General features: G+C 40.8%; 1 protein-coding gene across 2 annotated transcripts; it reads left to right on the forward strand.

Moving 5' to 3' along the window:
• Nucleotides 1-2,110: 2,110 nt before the first annotated feature.
• Nucleotides 2,111-18,526, forward strand: SNRNP48 (small nuclear ribonucleoprotein U11/U12 subunit 48). Of its 2 annotated transcripts, XM_059937875.1 has the most exons (9): nucleotides 2,111-2,308; nucleotides 5,399-5,512; nucleotides 5,762-5,822; nucleotides 7,195-7,269; nucleotides 11,907-12,095; nucleotides 12,555-12,676; nucleotides 14,294-14,385; nucleotides 14,705-14,869; nucleotides 17,555-18,526. In XM_059937875.1, exons 1-9 carry the CDS (start codon nucleotides 2,153-2,155, stop codon nucleotides 17,601-17,603), a joined length of 1,023 nt encoding a protein of 340 aa, XP_059793858.1. In that variant the 5' UTR covers nucleotides 2,111-2,152; the 3' UTR covers nucleotides 17,604-18,526. The 2 variants fall into 2 exon arrangements, with proteins under 2 accessions (XP_059793858.1, XP_059793859.1); XM_059937876.1 differs by lacking the exon at nucleotides 5,399-5,512.
• Nucleotides 18,527-19,433: the final 907 nt, after the last annotated feature.

A 19,433-nucleotide genomic window follows, 5' to 3' on the forward strand; every position in this document is an offset into this window, starting at 1 on the left:
AGCTGTGAAATGAGAGGGCTGGATCCTGGAGAGAGGGCATACTTGACCTGGGCTGAGTTTTGATCTGGTTCACGTATACTGTACATCCACAGAAAAGGGAACTGTATATGTAAAATTTCAACAACAGTCATCACTTCACACCCAAAAATAGACTCACATTTTCCAGGAGGCTTGGCAAACTACGTAATTGCAAACAAAAAGTAAGGATGCTGTGGGCAGAGTATGAATAGACTGCTTCTCGCCACACATCCACTTGTAGCTACTGGCCTTTTTCCATATTATCACCTTTATTTGTGTGTGTGTGTGAGAACTGTGCTGTTTGCCTTTGAGAATAGTTGTTCACAAAAGTATACTCCACTGTATACTGCCTGATGGAAGCAAGTGCAAAGGAAAGCAAAGATTTGGTATCAGGCTTGAAAAAAAAAAAACAAAACATGAGAGGGATTAGATTCTGGTAGTTAAAACTATTTGGGGAAACCAGAAGGGCTGGTTCCAGGTCTTGGGTAGGAAATGTACAGAGTAGACTTGGGTTAATCAAAGCAGGGAAGTACTTGAGGACTAACAGGGATGTGTCAAAGAGACACAGATGGTTATAGTGGTTTCCACTGGTCAAACTTGGGACCATTTGAGCATCAACAAGAATTATGATGGTTAAAAAAAAAAAATTAAGTCCAGGATACAGGATGGAAATGGACATTGATTATTAATGGGCTGAATCCATATAACAAATACTCATAGTCTTTAGTAAATGCCTCTTGCATTGTTCACTTTGTGTGGACAGCATCATTATGGCTATGTCAAATACCAATGATCTTACTATTCAGAAGTCCATGGAACCATGGGAAAATTTTTATTATTGATTTGATCCAATTCAATTTTCTCAAAAATATCAGTATTTCGTATTCACTTTATAATTTCTGCACACACATTTTCTGCTTACAAAAAAAAAGAATTATGATGGTAATGGAGTATGTAATAACGAATTTTAAAACTTTTAATAATGACTTTTTAAAAACCAAACCGTGATTCCATAGTGAAACAAACGATAGAAAAAAATGAAGGTGTGGTAAGAATGGCAGCTAATAAACGTGGGAGCATGACAGTTACAGAATCATCGGGTACATAATCAGTAATCACAGATTCAGTGAAGGATTGTGTGAGTTTGCTGGGAACAGGACGTTCACGTGGCCTCAAAGTAGCATCCCTCAGATTACTTACCAAATACCAAGAGGAAAATGTACAGTTACAATGGAACCATGCAGTCACCGCCTTTGCCGAGTGATCAAATTTAGCATTACTGACAGCAGGAGAATCTAAGATATGTGTCCTCTATGAGGTGTGATATAAAGAGGTACACACGTCTTGCAAAAAATGCTTACACTGAATCTAGTCGTAAGGGGAAGATCTAACAAGTCCAGAAGGAGGAACATTCTACCAGACAACTGGTGGGGAGTCGGGACAAAATTCAATGACAAGTTACAGAGGAGAGTGGAGAAGACTGTTCTGCATTAGAAGAGCCGATTATAGCTCATGGGTTGAGAAAAATAATAAAACGGCTATCAAAGGAATTTGGGGGGCAGCTCGGGAAACTTGAATATGAATTATGTTAGATGATACTATGAAATTATTAATTTTCTTAGGTTTGATCATGTATTGTGCTTATGTCGGGCTATGTCCTTATTCTTAGGAGATGCATACGGACGTCTGTGGGGGTGAAGTATCCGCAACTCTCAAATTATTCGTCAAAAATCAGTGTGCGGGGCTGTGTGCATGGAGACGGTGGGAGAGAGGCCAAATGTTAGCAGTTAATGAACTGGAGAACGGCTATGCGAATGCTCATCGTACTTACTCTTTAAACTTTTCTGTAGATATAAGCCTTTTTTTTTTTAATTGGGGTGGGGCGGGGAACGCCGTTCAGAGAAGGCCAAGCGCAAAGGCATCCACGAGCCTTACAAAGGCAGCGACGTCGGGAAAGGACGAAAGAGACTTCTCAACAGAACGTCTCCCGCCCATCCCGGGGCCCTTCCCTGTTGGCGGATCCAGTCACGTGGCGGTGTGGCCCCGCCCACCGCTCCCAGAGGCCCGCGCGCGCCGCCGGCAATTAGGCCGCTCCTTCCGGCCCGGCAGGGGTGTGAGCGGCCGTGTGGCGGCCATGGAGGGCGAACCTCCCCCGGTGGAGGAGCGGCGGCGGCTGCGGGAGGAGCTGAGCGAGTTCGTGGAGAGCTGCTGCCGGACGCTGGAGGAGGTGACGGCGTCGCTGGGCTGGAGCCTGGACCGGCTGGAGCCCGGGGAGGAGGAGGCGGCCGAGGTGAGAGGCGCGGGGTCCTCCCGGGGGCCCTCAGCCTGCGGAGCCCCGGGCGGCGGGCGCGGCCCCGCGTCTGCAGGGCCGTGGGAGGCGCGGGATCCGGCCTGCAGCGCCCGACGCCCCCGGGATGCTCGCACCCACCCCCGGGCTGCGCACCCCCGCGGAACCTTGCCCTAAGGAGCCAAGGGATCGCGGCGGGTGCAGAGCGGAGCGGATGGCCGGGCTGGGGTGTGATTGGGAGATAAGCGGGCGGGTCTCGGGGTGCTGCTCGCGGAGGCGGCGGCGGTTTGCCCTGTCATCTGTCGCGTGGATTCCGCAGTTGCACCAGACTCGGTGTCGGGAGGGCTTGGGAGTGCAGGTCACCTTTCTCTGCCTCCAGACTGTGCACCGATTCCAGGATTATTAAAGGATATCAACCTAGAGTCGGTACTAGCAGCTCTCCTGGACGTTAGGAAGAGATGTAGGCAAGAGTATTGGGGTGAATAATCCTGATTTTTTTTTTTTTTTTTTAATGGGATGGGAGGAAGGGAAGTGCTCCAGTGTGGCATCATTATTCATGCGGTCGACTATTCTTTCTGGGTTTACCATTTAAAAAAAACACTTTTGGGAATTCCCTGGCGGTCCAGTGGTTAGGATTCCGCGCTTCCGCTGCAGGGGGCCCGGGTTCAGTTCAATCCCAGGCCTGGGAACTAAGATCCCGCGTGCTGCTCGGCCAGAGGAGAAAACAGCAGCAACACTTTTATTATTTGTTTAGAGGTATATTTGAAGCTGCGAATTCCATTGAGTGGGGCCTGCCAAGCCTTTCCACACCGCTGTTTACCCAGCGATTTAGTAAATTTAGATTTCTTTTGTTAACAGTTAAATAGAGCTTTGTATATGCCACTTACTATACCTCCTTTAATATTCTTAGTTACCCTATGAGGTAGGTACCGTTAGCCACTTTTTACAGATGAGGAAACAAACCAGAAGAGGTGATACTTTGTCCCAGGACACGTTGCTGATAGGTGGCAGTTAGGATTTGAACCCCCAGGCATTCTGCTCTGAGAGTCCGTGTGCCTAATTGGCATGCGGCCGCTCTCAAACTCCTCTTTAAAATTCCAAAATTCTGGCAATCGGCTGTGGGTGTGCATCTGACCTTTGCAAAACCAGTGTCTGATATCCAGGAGAGGGACTGGCGTAAACATCCTGGTAAGTGACATTCATACTTCCTAGACCAGGTGCAGTCCAGATAGGCAGTGAATCTTCTCTTTTCTGCTGGAGTGTTTTCATGCTGAAGTTGAGCGACTGGTGTCACAGTTCCCACCCTCACAGAGCTCAGCGGCTGGTGGTGGTGATGAGGGGGAATACAGAGAGACCAGCCACTACGTTGTAATGTGATAAAGTCTGTGAAGGCTGGGTTGGAATTACTGTAGTGCCAGTTATTGTAGGCTGTGAGGGGATGGCCAGGACTTCCTGGGTAAAGTGAATTCTAAGCTGATAAACGAAAGTGAACTGAATTAGCTAGTGAAGCTCAGAGAAAGCATCAACAGCATGTGTAGAAATCCAGAGACAAGAGCGTGAGCAGATAGGAAACCTCCGGTAGTTAAGGATAGCCAAGAGCATAGGCTACGGGGAAGGAGGGGAATGATGGTCAGTAGGGGCCAGAGCTTGAAGGTCCTTGTGTCAGCCGTGTTAAAGAATCTAGATTTTTTTTTTTTTTTCTTAATGAGAACAGTGGGGGAGGCATGGGAGTTTTTGTTTTTTTCTTTAATTAATTTATTTAATTTATATATTTTTGGCTGCGTCGGGTCTCTGTTGCTCCACATGGGCTTTCTCTAGCTGTGGCGAGCGGGGGCTACTCTTCATTGGGGTGTGCAGGCTTCTCACTGCGGTGGCTTCTCTTGTTGCGGAGCATGGGCTCTAGGCGCATGGGCTTCAGTAGTTGTGGCTTGCGGGCTCAGTAGTTGCGGCGGCACGTGGGCTCCAGACCACAGGCTCAGTAGTTGTTGCGCACGGGCTTAGTTGCTCCGCGGCACGTGGGATCTTCCCGGACCAGGGGTCGAACCCGCGTCCCCTACATTGGCAGGAGGATTCTTAATCACTGCGCCACCAGGGAAGCCCCGCATGGAAGTATTTTAAGCCAAGACATATCATGATTATACTTGCCTTTTAATAAAATAATAATTGCTTATATTTATTGAATGCTTACTATTTATCAGGCCCTGTCCAAGTTGCTTTATGTGTATAAACTCATAGCTCTGTGAGAGAGGTCCTGCTGTTACACCCCTTTTATAGATGAGGAAACTGAGGCAAAGAAAGGTTCAATACCTTGACTAAGTTCATACAGTCAGTAAGTGGCAGGCCTGGGATTCAAGCTAGCTGCAGTGTGGAGAATGGAGAACAGCCAGACCGGAAGTAGAGAGAGCAGTTAGGCAGTGGCCCTTGTAACCCAGGAGGGAGGTGATGATCTCCTGCATGGGGACATGACAGCGGGCATGGATTATGTGGAAGGATTTCAGAGTTCATTAGGAGGAAAAAAGACTAGCTGATTGGTAGGTGAGGTTGTCCAGGCAGTGAGTGTAAACACATCTTTCAAGAGTTGGGCTTTGGGCTTCCCTGGTGGCGCAGTGGTTGAGAATCTGCCTGCCAATGCAGGGGACACGGGTTCGAGCCCTGGTCTGGGAAGATCCCACATGCCGCGGAGCAACTGGGCCCGTGAGCCACAACTACTGAGCCTGCGCGTCTGGAGCCTGTGCTCCGCAACAAGAGAGGCCGCGATAGTGAGAGGCCCGCGCACCGCGATGAAGAGTGGCCCCCGCTTGCCGCAACTAGAGAAAGCCCTCACACAGAAACGAAGACCCAATGCAGCCAAAAATAAATAAATAAAATAAATAATTAAAAAAAAAAGAGTTGGGCTTTGATGGGTTGAAGGGGGCAGAGACTGTAAGGGGGAGAGAGAATGAGGGAGGTTTTTTTTCTTTTTTCTGTATACATACACTCACACAGGGGCGTTGGGAGAGGCCTACAGAAGAGGATATAAAAACATTTAATGGTATAATTATTTCCTTAAAAATTCTGTACCTTTTTTCTTTGCTTCTGTTTGATCTTTAATAGGATGAAGTTGCCATATGCCCTTATGATTCCAATCATCACATGCCTAAGTCGTCTTTAGCAAAGCACATGGTATCTTGTAGATTGAGGAAACTGGGCTATACCAAAGAAGAAGAGGTACCATATATCTATTATGTGTATGTTGTGTAATTCATGCCTTAATAAGTTCACAGTATTTGGAAGGTACAGTGTGATGTTTTCTGACAAAATAATTGTCATTTGAGGGGTGCAATGGTACTTGCCTCATTTTGCAAATTATTGCAAGAAATGTTTAAATGATATTAATCTGTTGTTGGTTTATCTCAAATCTTAAAATAGTCATATGATACTGAAGAACACTAAGATTTTGTTTTTTTTATTATTTAGGATAAAATGTATAATTCTGACTTTTTCTATGAGAATGCGAAGATACCTTCAGTTACCTTGAGTAAGTATTAATATAATTTAAAAATATCTTAGTGTAGCTGTACCTGTATAGGTATTGATATTTCTTTTTTTTTTTTTTTTAATTTATTTCTTTTTATTTATTTTTGGCTACGTTGGGTCTTCGTTGCTGCGCGCGGGCTTTCTCTAGTTGCGGCGAGCGGGGGCTACTCTGCATTGCAGTGCACGGGCTTCTCGTCGCAGTGGCTTATCTAGTTGTGGAGCACGGGCTCTAGGCACACAGGCTTCAGTAGTTGCGGCTTGCGGGCTCTGGAGCGCTCAGTAGTTGTGGCTCACGGGCTTAGTTGCTCCTTGTCATGTGGGATCTTCCCAGACTAGGGACTGAACCCGTGTGCCCTGCATTGGCAGGCGGATTCTTAAACACTGCGCCACCAGGGAAGTCTTGATGTTTCATTTTTGAATTATCAAAAGAATGGACTTTATAAGTATGCTTATGGTTGATTAAGAAGGATATTTCTTTTTTTTTTAAAGATTTTTTTTATTTTTGATGTGGAACGTTTTTTAAAGTCTTTATTGAATTTGTTACAATATTGCTTCTGTTTTATGTTTTTTTGGTTTTTTGGCTGCGAGGCATGTGGGATCTTAGCTCCCCAACCAGGAATCGAACCCGCACCCCCTGTATTGGAAGGCAAAGTCTTAACCACTGGACCGCCAGGGAAGTCCCAAGAAAGATACTTCCTATAGTGACACTAGTTTGCTCAATCTGAAATTTAGAGACCAGGCTTATAATAGGCAATGAAAATCCTCCAAAGCTTTGTACAATAGGACAGATGCCTTCCTTCTTGATTATAACAAAAATCCGGCCACACACATAATTTGACGATAGAACTGAGGATGGAAATGTGTTCCAAGTGTTCACAGCATACATAGAGGTTAAAATCTTGGACTTTGGAATCAGAATGCCCTGAGTCAACTAGTTTTGTCACTCATAGTTGTGTGACTTTCAGTAAGGTAATTAACCTGTTTGTTGCCTAAATTTCTTTATAAAATGCGGATGATGATAATAGCACCCTTGTGAGGATTAAATGATGTAATGATATATGTAATATGGTTACAATACTGCCTGACACTTAGCTGGGATTCAAGAAATGTTAGATATTATACTGGTTGCTAAAATTTGTAGCAGCTACTGCTGCATGCTTGATTATAGTGTTTTCTGAATTGCTTGAAGTCTGGTTACTTACTGGATTCTAGGTAGATCTGAAAGAATTCTGCATTCAGAGTACATTGGCAGCACTGTGGGTGTTAAGGTTCTGGAAGGTTTCTCAATGTGCCCAAGGAGCTCGGATTAGAACCCAGTTAATTTCATTGTGGACACTGATGATTCATATTGTGTTTATGGATTTTTTTGACAGATAAGGACTCACAATTCCAGATAATTAAACAAGCTAGAGATGCAGTTGGAAACGATGGTGATTATTATAATCAAAGTAAGTGGCATCAAAGTTTGAGCTAATTAATAAAACTGTTTTTCTTCCATAGCACGTTACTAATTTTCAAGAGAAATCTTATGAGAACAGTTATGAGAAAGGCTAAGTTTTACATTTGACATTAGACTCAGTGCTTGGTGTCAGCTTCATTTGTTAGATATATTCCACTGAGATACACCCGTCTCACCAGGACACTGTTTTAGCTAAGGATTCATGCTTTGGGATTACCTAATAGGTGAGATTGCCTCGTAGATAATTTTTTTAAAATTATGATTATATAGTAAATAAATCCCATTGAGTAGACTGTTCCACCCTGACATTTCCCCTCTCTCTTGAGAATTAGCCCAGTGTTAAATGTAGGAATGTCGAAATGGAGTGTAAGAAGAAAGGCTCGGGCTAATCTGTCTCCACAGCTACTCCTCAGTGAAGCACAAACAACAGTTTTATATACAATTTCAGAGGGTTTGTGGATCCCTGCATGCCCAGCTTTGGAAGGCTGGCTTAAGAGTTTCTGCCTAGGACTTAACTTCAGCAGAGACTAGGTTAGAATTTTTAAGTTTGCGGCTTCTAGGAAATTGAAAGAAACCTTAATCCTTCAAAATGATAGAAGAAAACAAGTAAATGGAGTTAACAGATTTCTGACTCTAGGTAGATCATCCAGCCAAAGCTGACTGGCTCTGATAAGAATTCTCAGTTGACTTCTTTAAGCCTCCTGAAGGTAGCTCTTTCTCTGGACATCTTACCTTTTTCTCCCTCACTCTTCTTTTTAGCTGAATGATACTCACCAGCCCATAGTTACGATTTCTTTTCTCCTGTGTCGATGTTCAGGGTCTTAATCCCATTGTTCTAAGCCAGTATCTGGGCTTCATTTCTCCCTCAGTTGCCCTGTGGCTGCAGAAGGAAGAAGTCTTTTTAGTCTGCATTACATTGGTTCCTTGTAACAGCCAGAAGCATATTTCTTGTATTTCCTGTTTTGAAGATCCCATTTAGTACTTTTTGTGCTAAATTGCAGGTTTTATTCTTTGAGGGAGACATTTGACTCTCATCTTATTTGAAGAGATTACTGAGCTATAGTCAGTCAAGCTTTTTTTGACCCCTGTTCAGTTAGTGAACCAATTAAAAAAGTAAAGGATTTTGGTTTTGGTTTTTTTTTGGAGGGGTTACTAGTTAAAGGACTTTTTTTGACCTTAGCTAGTTAGATAGATTTACTGAATTTATTTTAGAGTTGAAAGAGAACTTGGAGATCATCTAATCCAGCTTCTGCTTTTTACAGATCAGGAAACAAATCCTGTCTGATAGAGATGATAAAGTTCTGGGGTGCTTGTTCTAAAGGTCCTCAGTGCTTTTATGTTTTAGAAGAGATTTTTTTTTTTTTTCAAAGCTCTCTTATGTATTTCATTTCCCTTTGACAACAAACTTGTGATAGGTTGAACAAGTATTTGCCCTTTCATATTAGATGAAGAAATAGAGGCACACAGAAGTGAATTAACACCCCTTTGCCATAATATAGGAAAGCTGGATTGAGAGCCAAGTTCTGAATTTTGCAGATTTGCACATTGAGTTTAATTCTTTACAAAAGCAAAGAATTACTTTGAATGAATTGTTCTTTCAATAGATAGTTAAGAGGAACGTCTGTTTGATTTTGAATTTTTGTATTACCTTAAATTAACACTTAATTGTTAAGAATAACATGTTATATGATCTGTAACCCTCTTTTTAAAACTTTTTTTCATCTGTGTAGAGTTCTGCAATTTCTCAATAGAGATTATTTTTTGTGGCACCCTTATGTCTTACACATCTAAAATTTTTTACCCCAGGACAAAAATCTCTTTAATACTTTCTTATTGATGTTTACTTTGAAGGAAGAATGACTAACATGAATAGTTTTATATTTTCCATTTCATTAATATTTTGTTTGTTATGTACTAAATTGTAAGTTTTTTATGTCTTCATTTCATCAGTCACATCAGGTCTAAACTCAAGGTATAGAATTCTCAATTCGTTAATCTTTGTCAAAGCTTGAACAGCCATTAGGTCTACTTATTTATTTTCAGATATAGTTACTTCGGTTAATTTTATAACCAAGATACTGATTTCAGTCATAAACAATCATTTTATAGTTGGTGGTTTATCTTTTTCCTTCAATATTAAAAATTCAAGTTGCTGTACTTCAATTTCATGGCATCTGTTTGGGTGGTGGCCATGATTTGAACATCAGTGTACTACGCTAAAGAACCCCAAAGAGACAGGAGATTATGGTTCTAGACCTGATCTGTTCCTACCACTTGTGAGATGTTGGCAAATCGTTTTACTTCCAAGGGCCTCATTTCTTCATCTCCAGTGTTAGGAAATTGACTCTGTATGAATTCTTTACAAAATTCTGAATTTGTACCTTTAACACGAGTTAATGTTTAATATTGTTAAATATATTATTATTTAATATTAATATTTATTATTAATATTTAATATTGTATCTCACACGTTTGAGATGCCCTGTGATGGCAGAAAGGACTAACACAGAAGAATGAGAGTTCAAGTTTTTGAAAAAGTAGATTAGAGTTTCAGTTTGGGATGATGAAAAAGTTCTGGAGATGGATAGAAGTGATGGTTGCACAACAGTATGAATGTACTAAATGCCACTGAACTGTACACCTGAAAATGGTTAAAATGGTAAATTTCATGTGTATATTTTACCACAGTTTTTAAAAACTACTATAAAAAAAAGTAGATAGAGGGTCACAGAATTAGTATGATTACAGCTCATTCAGATATACCTCTAAATTGTATAGAAACTTGCATTTGAACTTTTACATTTTGTGGAAATGTAAGCTTATTGAAGTATGTTTATTTCTTTTTTTGTCAGAAATATCTATGCTCTGAATGATTTGAATGCAGTTTTGTTGTTTAACTTTTCCTGTACTTTTTCTTTTTCAGTAATTGGGGTGAGTATAAAGAGGAATTAGGAACCTGAATGTACTCCTTATTTAAAGATATGCAGTATCCTTTTTGCAAATGATATCCTTTTAAAAGTATCACTCAAATTTCTAAACTTTATCTTAATCACTGTCACAATATTATAGTCTTGATTTGGAATTTTAGTTGAATTTCAAAGAATTTAACTATGAGTCTTGACCATACAGAAATTTAAGATGAATAAAGAAAACTCCAAAATATTTTAAGGAGGAAATTATACTTCTTTGTTTAGAAAGAACAGAGAGAGGTTTATATGGAGCTTGTTTATAATACATCAGTGTTTTCTAATCTTTTGTATTTTTCTCCCAGAATATATAACCTATATTCAGATAAATTAGGTTTATCAAAGCCATCTCAGTTTTATATTATAAAATTAAATGTTTTAACATCTGACTTTCCCTAGTGTCTACCAGAATTAGAGTAAGATTGATTGAAAGGGAGGGAACCCTCCTTCCGCACTAATTCAGAAGCCTTCTGCTAGTACAGATGGTTATCTATAGCTGTTACACCACGGACTCAGATTCGGTGTAGCTCTCCTCTTAATTTGTCGACAAATGTAAAGTCACCTCTTTTCTTGTGTTGTAACGCTTAGTTCCTAGGGTGCTCTCATTTGAATTTTTGTTTTGCCTCTTTACTTAGAAAGTCAGTGGGGTTAAACTTTATCAAATATCAGTATTTGAGAAGAGCTACAGATTTTACATTGTTCTGTGAACCTAAGTTATTACTTGAGGGTAACTAGCAAACATTAAAAGGATTCCTTTAGTAGCTCATGTTCTTTGTTTGCATTCGTGAATAATGAAGTCTAGAAAGAATCGTTTTAAATTGCTTTATTTACAGTTACAGTAATTTTTTTGTTTCTTTGAGAAAATTTGAATCTCAAAACAAATTTTCTTCAATGTTTAATACATCATATCAAGGTATTGTATTTACTTTTTTTCATTAATGAGCAGATTTTAGAAAGTTCTATGACTTTGGGGGGGCGGGTATTGTTAACGTTTTTCAGTTAATTTGGTGAAGCCAATATGCCGCTTCTTCCGAAAATTAAATCAGGGTTAGTCTCAGTCTGTCTTTCTCTGGTCTTTCTTGGGATTTCTGCTACTTAACTGTTTCTTGGTCCCTAGCTCTAAGTCATTGCACAAATGGGATGTATTTTGACTATGGAACATCTAGCTTGATGTCTCATAAAAAATGATATTTTTTACACATTTTTCATATTTCTATAATTTATCTTCAAAGGGACTGTAATGTGTATTACCTATTAAAAACATTTTTTCCCAGCTTTTATGGGGAAAAGCATATAGACAGAAAGAAAGTTAATATCTACTTTTACAGTATGGGTAGCCTTTTAAAAGTTTTTTTTCTTAGCAAATTGTCTCATAGTTATTACTGCCTGCCTTCATGGGATCTGTCTTAACATTGTTGGAAGAATAGCAAGCGTCCACAACAGCAAACGTTCTGTGGGTGTAGCATTCGGGATAGAGTCAGTGTTGGCCGTTATCACACAGGTTGATGTTTTGTATGTTTAGGGATTACCATGAAAACAGATTGCTTGTGTTAGTTTAATGTTGCATTATTACAGCACATGTTTAAAGATAAGTATAGTAGATCATAAATCCACAAAGCTTCATGTATTGTTTATTCTTGTGATTTTATTTTTACTCTAGGGATGTATTCTTCATTGCCTGTTGAAGTTCCTCTGAATCACAAACGGTTTGTTTGTGATCTAACCCAAGCCGATCGTCTTGCCCTCTATGATTTTGTAATCGAGGAGACAAAGAAAAAGCGCTCAGATTCTCAAATTATTGAAAATGACAGCGATCTCTTTGTAGACTTGGCTGCCAAAGTCAATCAAGGTTTGAGACGAATATCATAGTTTTCTATTTCTTAATTGTCATTCCATCCTTTGAGTGTTATTAGGATGACTTGTCCGGCCACTTTGAGTTGGAATAGGATGGTTTTGTATCATCTGATATTCACATACATATTAAGATGTTTACTTAGTACTTGAAATTTTGCTCTCTGATTGTTACATTAAGCATACCTTACTTCTGTAAGAATGTTCCTTGAGCTGGGCTGTTACTTTCATTTCTGTACCTAAGCACTCTTACGTTCAGTTAACAGTTAGAGAAAAGGAAAGCTATAAAACTTAGTTCATTTATATAACAGAATTTTTAGAATATTTTTGAGTCCTATATTATTACAATACATTAAAGCATGTTGAAATACCGGATGATTATGGTGTTCCTTCCCACTAAGTCATAAGAATTTATAGCTTCTGAGGATGTATTAATTTTATTTTGTTCTTTTATTAGATAATAGTCGAAAAAGTCCAAAATCTTACCTTGAAATCCTGGCAGAAGTGAGAGATTATAAAAGAAGACGCCAGTCCTATAGAGCTAAGAATGTTCACATAACCAAGAAATCATATACTGAGGTAAGTTTTACATAAGTGTGTAGAGCTTTGTTGAACACAGAGATTTCCCTTAGGTAGTTGTCCTCTGTCCCGTGGATTTCCACAGTTCCTTAGAGGTTTTCTGCGAGGAAGTGGTTCCACGGTGGCCACACCTGCTCTGTAGTTGCTCCGTCACTCTCAGACCCACCCTGTACCGGACAGAGGCTTTTCAGGGCACAGAGCCCTGCTATGAAGAGGTTGTGCGATCTTACGAAAACACTGCTTTTGAGAAAGTGGTATTACATCACGATGAGAACATAGATTTTGGCTTTAGACACACCTGGGCTTGAGTTTTGATTCTGCGGTTTATCATTGGCGGTTTGACTTGGGCAAATTATTTGAGCTTTTTGAGGTTCAGATTTTTTCATTTTATAGTAATACAGACTGCAGGATTATTGTGAGACGTAATTGAAATAATGCTTATGGACAAAGAAATTGTTCAGTAAATAGTTATCTTTTTTGGCAGAAATTTTAGTGTGCTTTTATGTACTTTACTAAACATTTGGGCTTAAGAAATGTCTTGGTATAAATTATTTGTGATTTATATTATAAAATAATTCTATGTATATTATAAAATTTAAGTACATTAACCTCTTGATGTACATCTAGACTTATTTTCAGATGTCATTTAGTGGGTAGAGTTGATGAATTTTTGGTACACGAATCACCTTGCCTAGACTCTAAATAATTTCCTTATTGAATCTCTCATTGTTCCCATGTTATTTTTTCCTTCCTTCTATGATTTCAGAGACCTTCCGTAATCTGGCCTCATTTTACCGAGCGTTTTCTTTTGCTTTAGTCAAGCCTGTCTGTTAAACTGTATCTGATCACACGTATTTATTCTTACCTCAGTATCCTAATACATGGTGTCTCATCTGCGGTGCCTTTTGTTTTGCTGTTTAGAAACTTGATGCCCACTCACTGTTTCCATGGGTGTTGATGGCTCTGAGCCGTCTGCCGGCTTACTGCACTCATGCTCTGTACCGACGGCTTAGCACTTAGTTTTATGCTGTGCTTTTTACAATGAAAGCACGTGTTTTAGACTCACCTTACTGGGCGTCGCCCTAGTGATTCTTAGAGTCCCTCAAATCCTTGGTGGTTCAACACTTGTTTTTTTCTCTGGTCTCATAACCTTGAACTCAAATGTAAGTGTCGTCGCTAAGTGTTCTTTACAATTTTATGGTTAACTTTTTTTTTTTTTAATAAATTTATTTATTTATTTATTTAGTTTTTGGCTGCGTTGGGTCTTCGTAGCTGCTCACGGGCTTTCTCTGGTTGTGGCGAGCGGGGGCTACTCTTCGTTGCGGTGCGTGGGCTTCTCATTGCGGTGGCTTCTCTTGTTGCAGAGCACGGGCTCTAGGTGCACGGGCTTCAGTAGTTGTGGCACGTGGGCTCAGTAGTTGTGGCTTGTGGGCTCTAGAGCGCAGGCTCAGTAGTTGTGGTGCACGGGCTGAGTTGCTCCGCGGCATGTGGGATCTTCCCGGACCAGGGATCGAACCCGTGTCCCCTGCATTGGCAGGCGGATTCTTAACCACCGCGCCACCAGGGAAGTCCCTGAGCAGCTCTCTTATCTGAAATTCGGTACTTAACTCTCCGTAGGTGATTCGGGATGTGATCAACGTGCACATGGAGGAACTCAGCAGCCACTGGCAGGAGGAGGAGCAGGAGAAAGCAGAGGATGATGCGGAAAAGTATGTCAATGCGTCAATTGGTGAAAATAGTTCTCTTTTTATTCTGTCACCTGTAATTGTTCAACTGAATTTTAGCGCCTCCAAGACCATTAGTAGCACACTGTAATTCATCAGAACGCTAATTGTTCTTTATTTTACCACAGTTGTAAAACATACCATTAAGAGCTAAGTTTCTTTGCCTGCCCTCTTATCTGGAGTGCAAGGTTATACGTATTTAGTCTCTATCCGTCCCTGGTCTGGTACAGGATATTGAGCTTTAGGCTGGTCTGTACTGGAGACCGTGGTTAAAACTAACTGTTTAATGTTCTTTCTGTTTCAGGAACAAAGAAAGGCGGTCGGCTTCAGTAGACTCACGGCAGTCTGGGGGAAGCTATCTGGATGCGGAGTGTTCACGACATAGAAGGGATCGGAGTAGGAGCCCACATAAACGCAAAAGAAACAAAGATAAGGATAAACACTGGGACTCAAGAAGAAGGAAAGAGAGGTAAGCCCAACACCGCGTCATTCGCTGTCGAATTGTTGATGTTTGAGAAGCAAAAGGTCCTCCTGTCATAGGCCATGCTGAGAAAATGGCTTGTAAGTAAAGTAAGGTGAAGAGAGTAAACAATTGATGAAGATTCTTAACATTCTTCCGGTTTCAGTTCAAATATCCACAGCTCTATCTGCCTGATTGGTAGTTTCCCTTTTTTATTACTTGTTTCCTCACCAGGAGATGGGAAAGTAATGTCTAGGTAGAAAGTTAATCGTGTTAAAAAGGTGTTTGCCTAGCTCTTTCTTCAGTCCTTTCTGTGTCCCTCTCTCCCTTTCTTGTTTCTCTTTCTCATCCTTTCTTTCTCTTGCTAATTCATCAGATAAAGGATGTTATAAAGTCAGAGAGAAGGTCTAAGCTTTAATGGCAGTCAGTTTTGCCCTTGTTGGTATTCCTGATAAAATTGTGAAAGCTGGGGAGATACAAAGTAATACTGAAATAATGAATTCAAATTGACTGAGGTCTGTTCCTGTATCCAGCTGCTTACTGGGCATCTCCGTGGATCTCAGATTTATCAGGTCTACACCTGAGCTTGTCTTTTTCTTGGTCTGCTCCTCTTCGGCCAGTACTCCTGTCCTGGTTAATGGATGACTATCATCTGTTCACCTGAGCCAGAAGTCGGGGACTCATGCTCGAAGCTCCCTTTTACTCCTTCCCGTCTGGTCCTGATTGTCAGTTTTGTGTGAAGATCCCTCATGTGCTCCTCCTCCTCTCTGTCCCTAAGGCTGCCATCTTCCTAATTGTTCGGTCTGTAAGCTTGTCCCACGTGGATCCATCCCTGCCCTGCTGCCAGACTGAACTTTCACCTCTTAAAACTCCTCAGCGGTAGAGTTCACGTTCTTTAGAACAGCTCTCGAGACCTCCAGGAGCAGGGCACCTGCCTGCCTACCTTGTATTTTGCTCCTACCCCGTGAAATACATAACTTCAGCTCTAGCCAGCCCAGCTTACTCACAGTTCGTCGTCCACACTGTGCCTCATCCATGCCTTTCCACCTCATGTTCTGATTTTTTATTTTTTTTAATATTTATTTATTTATTTGTTTGGTAGCACTGAGTCTTAGTTTCGGCACGTGGGCTCCTTACTTGCAGCTCACTGCCATTCGAACTCTTAGTGGTGACATGCATGTGGGATCTAGTTCCCTGACCAGGGACTGAACCCGGGCCGCCTGCATTGGGAGCACGGAGTCTTAACCACTGTGCCACCAGGGGAGTCCTTAAAGCCTGCTCGGTAAACTCCTCCTCATCCTTTAAGACCCAGCTTAGTCATTTCCATGAAGCCTTTTTCACTCATTCAAACAGAGCTGACCTTTCCCATTTTGTTACCACTCTACCCAGCACCTACTTTTTATTGAACGTAAGTTATTTCTCTCTCTCTACTAGACTGAGCTCGTTGAAAGCAGGTCCATGCCTTATTTAGTATTACTTGCACAGTGCTTGTCTAGTAATAGGCTTTTAAATGATACCTCTCCAGGGCCGGTGGCGATCAGGAATTAGTAAGACTTATTGGTTTAATAATTTTGCTCATCTTATTATCATTCAGTTCATAGAGTTAAAGCTAGCTATGATTTAGTCCTTCTCTTATAAAAATGAAATATTTGCTTAGTAAACCCTTTTGATTCATTTAATGCATGATAATCTGTGATAATTATGCACACGTTAACTCTCTTTTTTTTAAGTAAATTTATTTTATTTATTTATTTTTGGTTGCGTGGGTCTTTGTTGCTGTGAGCAGGCTTTCTCTAGTTGCGGCGAGTGGGGGCTACTCTTCGTTGCGGCGTGCGAGCTTCTCATTGCCGTGGCTTCTCTTGTTGCAGAGCACGGACTCCAGGCACACGGGCTTCAATAGTTGTGGCGTGCGGGCTCAGTAGTTGTGGCTCGCAGGCTCTAGAGCGCAGGCTCAGTAGTTGTGGCGCACAGGTGTAGCTGCTCTGCGGCATGTGGGATCTTCCCGGACCAGGGCTCGAACCCGTGCGCCCTACATTGGCAGGTGGATTCTTGACCACTGCGCCACCCGGAAAGCCCCTGCACACGTTAACTCTTGATTAGCTATCAGAAATTGTGCTGTCTCACTTCTTCTGGTTGTCAGTGCTTCTTCCACTTAAGTAATTTTTGACATGTCCAGTCAGTCCCTATGGACTCACATATGTTAGAGAGCCTCAAAATCTAAACATGAGTCATCTTCCGTTAGAGAGGATAAACTGAGTATTAGCAGGAAACACTTCTCAGTAGGATAGTCTTTGAGGGCCACCCCTGAGAGGGAATGAATTGTGGGAACTGAGATGGGGGCCAGGGTGAGGAGATCAGACATCTGAACCCCTCCTATGACTCCAGTATCCTGTTTGCCATGAACTCTCAGGTCATCAACCGGGTACATATAGTCAGAGTTAATGTTAAAGTGTAACTCCAAAGCGCAGGTAAAAAATCCGTTTTCCTTATCCCCATCTCAATTTTGTCCTGTAGTTTTAATGATGCATTTTTTATGTCTACTCCTAAAAAAAGTCACTGTTCAGTTTTAAGGGCATGTTTTAACTTGTTCTGGTTTATATCTGATGTCAGTATATGACTGTGAATTATTATTTTAAAACTTTGATATTAAAGTGCCTGTCATTTATAATTTTTTTTTCACCCCTTTCATTTCAGGGATGGGGAAAGACATCATAGTCATAAAAGAAGAAAGCAAAAAATGTAAATGAAGTATTTGTGCGTGTATTAATTATGTTTATGCCATGGTAACCAATATGCTGATATTTTTATCATAATTGCTTTGAGTGGGAGAATGCGCTTATATGAACTGTTTAGTGCTCAGATCATTATTTTTCAATCAATACTTACATCTCAAACCATGAGTACATTGATTATGCCCTAGAACTTTGTTTTCCTTATATTTTAATGGATGATTGCCTCCTATTACTGATTTTGTTTCATTCTTTTTTGATAATTATGTATCAAAATTATTGAATTAAAGTGAATATTTAAACTATATAACTAATACATAAATGCATTCTTACTGTAAAAAATTAAACCTTACAGATAAGGCTAAAGAATGGTTGGAGCACCATCTGTGATCCCTGTGGCCACCCCAGGGGGTAACCACGGGTGAACTGTAAAAGGGAAAAACCTAAATATTCATCAGAAGGGGAATGGCCTGGCTAAATAAAATGTGGTATAGTCACATGATAGATTACTATATTGGATTTAAAGAAATAAACTATATTATCATGAATAGATCTCAGAGACATGCTAAATGAAAATAAACAAGTTTCAGAAACATAGGTACAAGTTATATCTATGTACAAAACAATACTGTACATCTTCTCTGGCTGTATATGAATGTAAATACAGTTGTAAAGGTTCAAAAGAGCTCATCCCAAACTCCCACCAGTGATTATTTGAGGGAGGAGGTATAAATGGGAGAGAGAAAGGATGGAAACCAGCATTGGGAGGGTGGTCAAAGGGAACTTCAGCTTCATCCATTATGCATTAATTGTTTAAAAATAAGGTAGTATTTGTGTTTCACTTGTTAATTAAAAATATACTGTCATTTTGTTTTTTGTAAATAAAGTTGATTGAGGTACTGTTTACATACAGTAAAATACATTCATTTTAAGTGTACATTTCATTGAGTTTTTTTTGTTTTTTTAAATTATTTATTTATTTATTTATTTATTTATTTATTTATTTATGGCTGTGTTGGGTCTTCGTTTCTGTGCGAGGGCTTTCTCCAATTGCGGCAAGTGGGGGCCACTCTTCATCGCGGTGCGCGGGCCTCTCACTATGGCGGCCTCTCTTGTTGCGGAGCACAGGCTCCAGACGCACAGGCTCAGTAATTGTGGCTCACAGGCCTAGTCGCTCCGCGGCATGTGGGATCTTCCCAGACCAGGGCTCGAACCCGTGTCCCCTGCACTGGCATGCAGATTCTCAACCACTGCGCCACCAGGGAAGCCCTTCATTGAGTTTTGACAAACTTATACCCCCACCATGTATCCTTCATCTCAATCAAGATAGAGAACATTTCCGTCTCCCTCAGAAGTTCCCTTATACCCCTTTTCCCAATCAGTTTCTCTACCACCAGCCCTAAGCAACCACAAATCTGCTTTTTGATACTATTGATTAGATACATCTTTTCTAGAATTCATGTAAGTGGAATGCTACAGCACAGTACTTGCCTCTTCACAGACTGATCCATGTTGTGTGTGTCTGTAGTCTGTTCCTTCTCGTTGCTAGTAGTATAGTATATTCTCTTGTATGCCAGATTGTTCAGTTGAAACTTTGGCATTAAATGTTAAACATCTCACGTCTGAAGAGCAGTATCTGGGAAACCCAGGTTAAAGATTCCAAGGTGGGTTCCAAATAGAAAGGAAACCTTGATTATGTGAGTAAGTAACTGACAACGCCAGAAAGGTTGACTAGATTTAGATCAGATTGGCTGCTAGGTTCAGGTGTGGAAGAAGCTCTCCAATTTATAAGGTGAGAATCAATGGGTCGCTTGCCAGTATGAAGCCCTATTAGTGCCCTTGTA

Source organism: Balaenoptera ricei, chromosome 11, assembly GCF_028023285.1.
Source record: "Balaenoptera ricei isolate mBalRic1 chromosome 11, mBalRic1.hap2, whole genome shotgun sequence".
Lineage (NCBI taxonomy): Eukaryota > Metazoa > Chordata > Mammalia > Artiodactyla > Balaenopteridae > Balaenoptera > Balaenoptera ricei.

Coding starts and splice junctions, on each gene's coding strand:
- SNRNP48 (XM_059937875.1), top strand. CDS start 2,153: ATGGAGGGCGAACCTCCCCCGGTGGAGGAGCGGCGGCGGCTGCGGGAG. Junction 2,309..5,398: donor GGGAGGAGGAGGCGGCCGAG/GTGAGAGGCGCG, acceptor GATCTTTAATAG/GATGAAGTTGCCATATGCCC. Junction 7,270..11,906: donor TGGTGATTATTATAATCAAA/GTAAGTGGCATC, acceptor TTTTTACTCTAG/GGATGTATTCTTCATTGCCT.